Raw genomic sequence first — 10,488 nt, 5'->3', positions numbered from 1 at the left:
CAGCGCCTCCCTCCTGGTCAACAAAGACTGAATGCCCAACTCTCCTGCACTAGTTGTTTGGCATACCGACTCCTAATCCACCTGATGCACCTCCCGGCTGCCGCCCTGCGAACCTCAAATAAAGTCCCGAGCCAACCTCTCGATCCTTGTCAACACTGTCTTGGGAACAACAGTATTCGACATCAAGTAGATATGCATAGAACAGAGAAAAGACCTGACCAGAATGACTCTTCCCATTATGGAAAGCGAGGTTGTCCTCCATTTTTCCTAACCTATGACGTTCACCAAGGCTCATCCTTTGTTATATAACAACTAAATAACGTGGTTAATTTTTGTGACCTCGATCTAAATTCAAAAGAGTTGGATAGGCCCCGCATAACGGTTGGATAAGTGCTATGTAAGGGCTGGAAGCCTCCAAAATTTCGCACCGAAACGTCTAGAACCGGGTAAACCGAGTCCACGAGAAATTCGACCAGACCAAGCAGAGCTACCCACAATGACGAAGATCCTCCGGTGCGATGTGGCATCATGCAATACAACACTGTCCACGTGTCAACACGGACAGCCAGCAGTTCCGTGTGAATTATCGCCGCTTAATAATCTTATTTCATGTGATTAAACAAAAATACGCGAAGAGAAATTAGGAAAGGCGCAGCCTGCGGCGGCGAGAGCGACGGAGGGTGGAATCGATCAAAGGTCCGATATGTGATTGAATTAAAGGCTATGTCTCGATCTACATGTCCTCAAAATCCATTTTTTTCTTTTCTTTCGTGATTTCTATCGTCTGGATCGATTCGTTTTCTTTTGTCTCTAGCATCAAATCTGAGTAAAATTTGAGGTGGGCTTGCTTCGAGAGCTGATATTTTTTTTCCATGTTGTTTATCTTTTCAGGAAGATTCTGAGAAGGAAAACGAAGTTTTGTGATGGAAGTGCAGCTTTTTTTTCTTTTGTTTTTTTTATTATTGGGATGAAATAGGGCAAAATGGATGCTATAATTAGTGTTTTATACAATTTCTTGTAGATATGGAAGTGCGAACCCTAGGTTGTGGGCTTTCATGTCCACAATTGAGGTAAAAATTGGATTTTTTGAGGGCAGGATGCGAGAAATTATGAGGTGGGTTGTCTTTGTAGGGAATCTGGAATTCTAGGTCATCTAATGGATAAAGTTTGAGGTGGGTGTGGTTCCAAATCCGTTCGCTCTCATTTACTGATGTCTTTATGTGCCAGTTGTTTGGGTCCTTCCTCGCCCCCCCCGTCTTTACTTCTAGTGGGTTCATTAGTTACAAGTTCAGAAGTCTTTGAGGTGGGATGTCTCTCAGATTCTGGTGTGATGTCAGCAATTTTTTTTTTCTAATTTAGAATTCGATTCGTAGCACATTTTGAGCAGAGTTAGAATGAGAAATGAGACAATTTGAGGTGAGTTTCTCCCAAAATGGCATCCCAATGAGAAAAATCTGGGTTTATTTTCTCAGAAATGGATACTTGGTCTAGTAGAGTGCTGCCGTTCATTGAATTTTCATCTTGGCATCTCTTTCATTCGTTTTCTGGGCAAAAACTAATGGAGTTTTTTTGTCAGAAGAGAAAACAGAAGAATATGGTATATTCTGTGGTGGCACTTTTTTCCGGAGTTTTATTTAGATCATATATATTTTCCTTTTGCTGTAGATATTTTCTTTAGCTGGATGGTACATATGATAAGATCTATGCTGTTCTTGACACTATATATATTGGTCTCGTCCGCTGGAAACTTATATATAGACTTTGTTTACTGGGATGCTGCTCTAGCTTATCTGTTTCTTGCTATTCCAATGTATGAAAAATTCCTGCTCTTTATCTCTTTTTTCCTGAATTTTAGTAGATGAGTGGGATTACTACTCTTTCCATCAAAAAGAAAAACTTATGCTCTGTCTATTGCATTCCTTGGTCAGCTACTCAAGTTTTGGTTATAAAAACTAATATAATCATCATTATATTAGAAAGCACTAGAGATTAAATGATTCGACTGTAATACAACATGTTTCTATCAGGGTAAATTTTTGAATAGAAAGCTTCTTGCTTTTCCTGTTGTTTATATGAACGTGTTCTTTTTTCTTTTTTTTCTTTTTTGGCGCATTTGAAATATCTCTGAGATACTATTTAGGATATGGTAAAATCAAGTTTTAAGGGGTACTGATTCTTTCTTTCTGGATTTGTCAAGCTCATATTTGTATTGATTTCTGATTCTTTCACTTTTTCAGTTTAAGCAGGGAATATGGGTGTGGAAAAACAGAAGAAGTTTCTTACAGTTGCTCCTTTTGAGTGTGCATGGCGTGAGGAGCTGAGGTTTCGGGAGGCTGGGCGAGGATGTGTTGCCTTTGAAGCTTTTGCTCAAAATGATGTCACCTTGGTGTTCAGGGAGCAAGTGGGAAGCCAACATTACCATTACAAAATGGATAACGGTCCAAATTACACTGTCATTTTGGGCAGTCATAGGAATCGAAGACTGAAGATTGAAGTGGATGGGAAGACTGTGGTGGATGTTGCTGGTATTGGACTGTGCTGTTCCTCGACGTTTCAGAGCTATTGGATCGGCATATATGATGGCTTGATTAGTATTGGCAAAGGAAGATATCCTTTCCAGAATCTTGTTTTTGAATGGCTCGACTCAAAGCCCAATTACAGTGTTCAATATGTTGGGTTAAGCAGCTGGGACAAACATGTGGGCTATAGAAATATCACCGTCTTGCCCTTGACACCAAATCACAACAGCCTCTGGAGCCATATTGACTACAAAGAATGTGATGTGGGGGATGATGAGGATGGAAGGTCGGAAGATGCAACTGATGGCTTTGAAAAATGGGGGCTTTGGAATTTTTTGGAGACTTGGGATCTTTCTGATACATTGTTTGTAGTTGGTGCTGAAGGGAAGGTTGTTCCTGCACACATGGTTATATTGAGTGCTTCAGGGGATTTCTCTTCTAGATCTGCTGATGGTAACACCATTGTACTTCCATCGACAACATATCCTGTTCTCCATGCTTTTCTGGAGTATATCTACACTGGTCGGACTCAAGTAAGTTAGACAATTTTCCTGCTCATCTTTAGTCTGCTGACTGCTGTTATGTTTGTAATTGAAGTATAATTTTACTGATTATCATTACTGCTATCTTTTACTATGATGCAGATTGTCGAGTCGCAGCTTAACTCTCTGAGGGATTTAAGCATACAATTTCAAGTCTCCCCATTGACTAAGCAGTGTGAAGAAATTATAGATCGTTTTAAAATGAACAAAAGAATATTTGATTTCGGTAAGAAAGTGGAAATTGCAAACACTAGTTGCGAAGTTAGGCAGTTTAGCACCTTGCCCTTCGAACACCCTGTTGATGTACGGAAGCTCAAGCATTTCCTTGCAACTGGTGAGCACAGTGATGTAAACATATATATAGAAGGGCATGGTCTTGTTGCCCGGTCACACAAGCTCATTATTAGTTTATGGAGTGTGCCATTTGCAAAGGTTTGTTTATCTTTCTCTTCATATTTTATTATATACTTGTATGCCTTGTCACAATACCTTAAGATAGTGGAGAACTTATTTGTCTTCTGTTTTTGGCTGATTGTTCTTTAAGTTAACAGTGGAATTATATTGTGTTATCTATATTGGACACGGAAGACTTTAGGCATCTGATTATTGCTTATTTGTTTATTTTAATGTACATATTGGTAAACTAAAAACCACTTTGCCAACATCTTGTCCTGAATTTTCTGAGACTGTTTATAATGCAGATGTTCACAAATGGAATGATTGAAAGTAATTCTCCAGACATTTCGCTCAGGGATGTCTCTGCAGAAGCTTTTTCAGTCATGCTTCAATTTATGTACAGTGGGAAACTTGAGATGGATAGCATGGAAACAAGTTCCTTACTAATCCCACTACTTCTGCTGGCAGACCAGTTTGGGGTTACAAACCTTCAGAGAGAATGCTGTAGATGCCTTTTGGATTGTCTATCAGAGGTACTCAGTCATTTGTGATTTCTTCATTCTAATTATTTAGGGCCATTGTTTTATCTGATTACATGACATTTATTCTTTCTCCTTTAATATTCAAATGCTTGGTCCATATGGCAAGAATTAGAAGAACAGCGAGGTAACTTTGCTTGTGCATTTAGATTGTATAAATTACAGAAATATGCTAGTTTTGAATCTTAAAGATCCCAAATCACAGAGGCAAAAAATTTTCTTCTGTTGTTGTCTTGTCAAACTATTTACATAATTGAATACTTTAATCCCTATTTTGTTAGCTGTAGAGATGAAGTTTTTCAGTGTCAAACTTCAGTGGGATCTGAGACGCTGATTCATAAATATTCTTTTCAATATTATTAAAGTCTTTCTTATTTATTTATATGTATTATTTAATAAAGAAAAAGTCCTATTAGTATATGCCATAGAGGCCAACGTTCATGATGGTGGGAAAGGTTACAGATGGGGCCGTTGAATAACTGCCTCTGGTGAAGAATATTATGTATTGATACATTTTATGTACATATATCTGCAGGGTCGGTGTTGTCCTACTGGAAGAAGCTCATCCCTCAAGACTTATTTCTATTTTGCAAATTTAATGGACAAGGCCTCCGAAGATTTTGGAGAAGTTGCTAGGTGCTTATGTTGGGACTAACCTCTCAAAGTTTGTTGCAGGATACAGTTTATTCCATTCTACAAGCAGTTTCATCAATCCCATCATGTAAACTGCTTGAAGAAAGTTGCAAGAGGAACTTTTCGATGCACTTCGATTATTGTACAACAGCCAGCAACGAGTTTGTGTTGTTAGATGAGGCAACTTTTAAGGACATTCTTCAGGCAAGTTATACTATTCATGTTATGGAAATTGGTTGACTTGGTTGACTTGTTGGACTTCTTAGTTCTTCAAGTTACTTGCAGTCAAATTTCAAGTTATACCAAGAATCTCCTGTGGTTTCTAACTCAAAATCTTATGAGATGAAAGCATATTAGGTCACCTCTTGATAGAATGGCGGCCATTGCATGATGTTATACGCCATGTTGATGAGGTTTAACAATGGTAAACTATCTCACCATCTGGTATGTATCTCATACAGTGTGAAGCAGTTCTTTCAAGGTGTGACCTAATCCAATTCCTTCCTAGCACCTCATGTTAAATTGAAATCAGGGAAGTCTGTGCAAAAATATATAGCTTTATGACTTAAAGGCTTCCTATATGTTATTGCAGACTGAACTCAAGAGTATTTTCAAGTAATCTCTGGATGGATTGCCTGATTTGTTATGTGTCTTGTAACATTAAAACATATTAAAATGTATACTTTTCTTTTTTTGAAGAACAGGAAATAAACAATCAATTGACCCAATTATTTAACTCATTGGTGGTGCACTTGTTTCTCATATTTATCTAGTTTCTTACATGATTACTGTGAAAGGCACTTGCACTGTTAATTCATAATGACCAAATACATTGATCCTAAGTTTGTGATCCATGGTCCATCTCCAACACATGTTTCCTAGAATTTAGTTGTGTAAATTATCAGCTTATGTGCACATATCAGCTGCAAAATGTGCCAAGCTTCTTCGAGATCCATACCCGTTCTTTTCTTTGAACCGTGATAACATTTTAAGTTTTAGAAAAAAATCCATTATGCTTGTCTGATCGTTTTTTTGGCTAGAAATTTCAGAATATGGGATAGTCTGACAACCTCTGGAAATTTAGGCAGTGTTTGTTGATGCAAACTTTTGGTCACATTAGTAATGGGTTTTGCAGCATGCTGATATGACTGTAACATCAGAAGAAAAAGTTCTGGATGCAATTTTATTATGGTGCATGCGAACCTCTGATATCTGTGGCTGGGCTACAGTAGATGAGTTCTTGGGTTCTTCGACTCCTGAACAGCTTTTTGGAGAGAGGCTTCCATCGATTGATATGTTGTTACCTTTTGTGCGTTTCCCGTTAATGCCATTGCATTTACTTCAGAAGGTATACTTTGTAGATTATGCATATAAGGATGAATGAGCCTCTCTCAAGGAACATATCTGTCTGATATTAATGGCACTTGCTTTGCTTAAACACAGCTGGAGAAGAGCAGGGTTAGCAGCCAGATTCCTATATTTGAGCAGCTGGTGAGTGAATTGACAGATCATTCAGGATTTGATATTCATGCTTGACATAGATTTTTGAAAAAGCATCGTTCATTATGACATGGTAGGTGAAGGAAGCAATTCAATATTCTAGCATGGGATATAAAATGCCAGTAATTGATCAGAAGTGAGTCATTTTTTGAATTATATATTGGTTGAGGACTTATACTGACTATTTTTCTCGTGATTTATGGTTGATCTGATCACAAATGTGGTGTTCACCCTTTTAGTTTTAGATTCCAACACAGACGGTCAAGCTATAAGGAGCTCCAATACATATGCGATGGCGATAACAATGGAGTCATTTATTTTTCTGGGACATCATATGGGGAACATCAGTGGGTAAATCCTGTTTTGGCTAAGGTGAGTTTTTCAAGGCACTTTTCTGGTATTATGTTAATATCTTTGCTTGAATTATGATTTTGACAACCCTTGATCCACTTCTTTCGTTTATGTTCCAGAAAATTACTGTAACAGCAAGCAGCCCTGCTTCTAGGTACACTGACCCAAAGGCATTGGTATCAAGGGCATATCAGGTATGGAAATCATATCAAGTTATTCGAACCTGCATTATGAATGTGGTTTTGAAGGCCACAACCTTGGAATTCTTTAGGGCACCTCTTTTGCTGGACCTCGGATCGAAGATGGCAAGAATTGTGCATGGTGGATGGTGGACATTGGGCAAGATCACCAGGTTTCTGTTTGGCAATCTAGACTTCTGTACTATTGAAAGCAATGATGCCGATAATTTCTTTACGATATTTTTGGAATATGCTTTAAAAGTTATTTTTCCTTGCGGCAGTTTGTGAACGTGTTTGAAGTCCTAGGAGGCAATTGCACATATATGTGATATGAATTCTTTAGGAAATAAGTAGGTACAGAGAAGAAAAGGGGAACATTTTTCACTTCAAATTAATTTATAACTGCAAGGAATTTTTTGTTATGATGCAATACTGAACTTCGTAGAGGCTGATGCTTTCAGACCTTCCAAGTTCAAGCCAAGTTTTCATAGTTTGTGATGTTGAATTAAAAACAAGCTATAGCCATAACTAGTGATGAGTCCAGTCTTTTATATGCTTGGAATCTATAGCTAGAATTTGTTATACTTGGACCTACCCAAAATTTCAAATTTATAGGCTGTAGCTTTTATATGCTTGAACCACAAGTCATTCCCGACATGAACATATCCAAGTCATGTTCAATTAAACTAATTTGCTACATTTAATTTTGCACTATTCAAGTATGTGCAGAATTCATTGTTTGAAAAGCCTTGCATGGCCTTGCCTTTGTAGGCATGCACTACTAAAGCACCTTGAAGCTGATGGTCAAGGCTATGTAGAGTGGCACATATTGCACGGAGAGCTTTTGAAGTGCTCTTCTTGTGCATTATGCCATGCATTGTATGGGGATCAGTTAGGTTTTCGTTTTGGCTATTGGAGGGGAATATATGGATGTTTACAATTTATTTTTTAAGTTATTTTTTACATTGTAAGTGCACTTTTGTCCTTGCAATTAATAAATCCTTACCAAATTCTGTAACCATGGCCAAAACCAAATAGCTGGAAACTGCCACACCCACTTCAGAATCTCTAGAACTGACTCTTGCATGGCTTCCTAAGCACTTTCTCATGTCCAATTTGTTCAAGAGGTCTGCAACCTTGCATGCATGCCCCAAGGCAAGCATTCAGTGGGTGTAACACTTACGTCCATTCCATATGATTTTTCACAGATTTCTATTGCTCATGAAATTACATGGGGCTTACACCTTGCCTAACGGAATGCTTATCTTACACGTCTGCCTCCATAAATTTAATATGTAGCTCCAGGACTTCCTTGTTTCTCCCTTTTATTATTGTTCTTATCATCTGGTTTGTTTTCTATGACTTCTCAGACTAGTATATTCTCTTGTGACAAAAATGTAAAAAAGGGAGCGATGCAAATTCTATAGGGAAGACAGTTCAAGTCATACATGATTTTTGAGGCTTTTGATTCATCAGAGACACTATGTTTGCTCATAAGTTGTTTTTGAGCATCATTTCCGTGTTTTTATCAAATGATATAATGGGCCAATCTTCTAACTAGTCAGTTTCTTATTGGTATAGTATCCCACTTTTTTTTCATTTTCATAACTTATATAATTACTTGAGAAATCATGCAGCGGTTACATCACACAAGTGACCCACTGAAGATACCTGCAATAAATTAGTAGTCAAAAAACTCAAAACTAGGTTTCTTAATTAAAAGTTGCAATTCAAGGTTCTTTTTTATGTATGCTTTCATCATAGTCACAAGAAGAAGTCTATTTCTCAGAATGACTCAAATCTCATCATCACGCTCATTGGCATCTTGGGATCCAAGATATTAGATTGTCTCTTTTGGAAATTATCATAGAGTTGCTTAACGTTATGTGACTTTGCTAGCCAATTAACTTCACAATGTCTTCTCCCATAGTACAACACAATGGTTTCAATTGATAAGCTCTGATGAAGAAGCTAAAATAGACCGATATGAGAATAACTTTAGAAATAGGTGCATTATGCATCAATTTACTGGGTACTGGTTCTGCTAACCATCTGCTAGATGTGCAGACAATTGAAAACTGACCTCAAGGATGGTGTTATTTTTTTGTGACATTATAATCCCAGCTGATTGATGAGCTATCTACTGTGTTAATATCTGTTTTTCATTTTTTGTATCAACAAGGGTCCAGTAGAAGCTTATCATATTCTCTTTCACTGGACCTCCATCCGATTTTTGAATCAATTGGAGGTCCAGGAAGATGACCTTGTATTTCTTGGTAAGAGTTTTTATGTTGATAGCGCACATTAAAAGGCGTTGTAGTATGTTGGTCGCATAAGAAGAGATTAGCTTGATTCTTGAGATTTTAAAATAAGTTCATTTCTTATCAAAAGAAAGTCCCATTATAAGTATATAACGTAATAACTGTGTCTGACATATTCCTGCATCTGTTTCAATGTTGGTTGCTATGTTGGCATCATTCAGTATGTCTGGCTGGAGATTTAGGAGTATCAGGCCATTGTATGGTAAACTGCACACATTCTCTTATTGGGAGGAACTTAAGGTTGAATGATTCACTTGGAAAGGCAAATTCACACTTCTTCTAAGCGTTCCTGTTTTTTGGCAGTCTAAGAATTCCTGTTTTCATCTTTTAAAATCACATTGGTGTGGAGAATTCAAAGTTAGCTCTAAATATTACTCTTTTCTGTTGGATTAAAAAACAGATGTCAGGATCGCTGACTGTCACACCGTTGCTTTACACTGGGCAAAGCACAAGATACGCAATTGCATTTCTGTTTGCAGATGAACTTTCTAAAGCAGAATATTTGGTTTCTTTTCTTTGTTATTTCAGCTCATGTGCAACTACTACACCTTGAGACAGGATGGCTCCACCACATACATGAGGTCATGGGCTTGCCAGGTAAATTTCTTTCTTTTGTTGCCTTAGCTTTGAGAGGATGGAACAATTATTGCTAATCTTTTCTTTATCAGGGATCGATGGATGGTGAGAATTGGACCAACTTGAGAGTTCATGAAAACGATCAGACAATCTGCAGGCCTGGCCAATTTGCATCATGGACCGTAACTGGCTCTACTGCACTTCTTCCTTTCAGGTTCTTTCGAGTCATTTTGACAGGCCCTGCCTCAGGTGATTCGGATGCGTGGAATCTTTGCATTTGCTTCATCGAACTATATGGTTATTTCCGCTGATCGAATAATATGGAAATCCTGCTGGAAATGTCCTTCAATGATCCATCATACATTAATGTGTACCCTGTGCAAGTAGAATAAAAGGCATTCTAATTCCAGATTTTGCTGTGCAAATTCACATGTTATATTTTACATGCATCTCCAGCTTAATTGGTGCACTTGACTGTCCATTCTGGAAGTCAGTTTGTGATGCTCCTCATCTCCATTCAGTGGCTTGAGAGGTAGGTTGTGGATGAAGCATGCGAGCTAGCTATTTGAATAGCTGTAGTGTTTATCAGCGTGTAGAGTGTATTATTGGGGCTGAATTTCTACAATGAAGCAGAGGAAGCTCAAACAAGGCCTCTCAAATCAAATATTACATATCAATATTGTTGTGGTTGTAAGTTTAGTAACCTGGGTATATATAAAAGAACCCAATGGTGGATGGAAAGCTCAACAAGCAACATGATTGAGGGATCATATTAAAAGTCGGTGGATGGTGTATACTGGTTGGTATTTGTTACTGCTTCTGCTTGCTTGGATTGTTTTCCTAAATTGTAAACTAAAAGAAGCTGGATTTTTGTGAAATTTCTTGATCTTTGAGCTGGTGGAATTTTCTCTTGCAGAGTTGTTCCATGATCA

At 37.8% G+C, this 10,488-nt stretch overlaps 1 protein-coding gene across 5 annotated transcripts; it reads left to right on the top strand.

The window, feature by feature from the left end:
- The first annotated feature begins 593 nt into the window (after positions 1-593).
- On the top strand, positions 594-10,434 carry LOC103701097 (BTB/POZ domain-containing protein At2g30600). 5 transcript variants are annotated; one of them, XM_008783063.4, is made up of 13 exons: positions 594-696; positions 2,238-3,052; positions 3,164-3,493; positions 3,763-3,990; positions 4,672-4,833; positions 5,765-5,977; positions 6,073-6,120; positions 6,207-6,265; positions 6,369-6,501; positions 6,600-6,674; positions 6,752-6,832; positions 9,509-9,577; positions 9,649-10,434. In XM_008783063.4, the coding sequence occupies exons 2-13, from the start codon at positions 2,252-2,254 to the stop codon at positions 9,865-9,867; spliced, it is 2,418 nt and encodes an 805-aa protein (XP_008781285.1). In that variant the 5' UTR covers positions 594-696; positions 2,238-2,251; the 3' UTR covers positions 9,868-10,434. The 5 variants fall into 5 exon arrangements, with proteins under 5 accessions (XP_008781285.1, XP_038970973.1, XP_026658038.1 ...); XM_039115045.1 differs by lacking the exon at positions 594-696 and adding an exon at positions 700-838; XM_026802234.2 differs by lacking the exon at positions 594-696 and adding an exon at positions 1,616-1,810.
- Positions 10,435-10,488: the final 54 nt, after the last annotated feature.

Source organism: Phoenix dactylifera, chromosome 17, assembly GCF_009389715.1.
Source record: "Phoenix dactylifera cultivar Barhee BC4 chromosome 17, palm_55x_up_171113_PBpolish2nd_filt_p, whole genome shotgun sequence".
Classification (NCBI taxonomy): domain Eukaryota; kingdom Viridiplantae; phylum Streptophyta; class Magnoliopsida; order Arecales; family Arecaceae; genus Phoenix; species Phoenix dactylifera.
Note: the sequence above shows the minus strand (reverse complement) of the source record. Positions and strands in the feature narration are given on the sequence as shown.

Coding starts and splice junctions, on each gene's coding strand:
- LOC103701097 (XM_008783063.4), top strand. CDS start 2,252: ATGGGTGTGGAAAAACAGAAGAAGTTTCTTACAGTTGCTCCTTTTGAG. Junction 3,991..4,671: donor TTTTGGATTGTCTATCAGAG/GTACTCAGTCAT, acceptor AGTTTGTTGCAG/GATACAGTTTATTCCATTCT. Junction 6,675..6,751: donor TGGTATCAAGGGCATATCAG/GTATGGAAATCA, acceptor GGAATTCTTTAG/GGCACCTCTTTTGCTGGACC.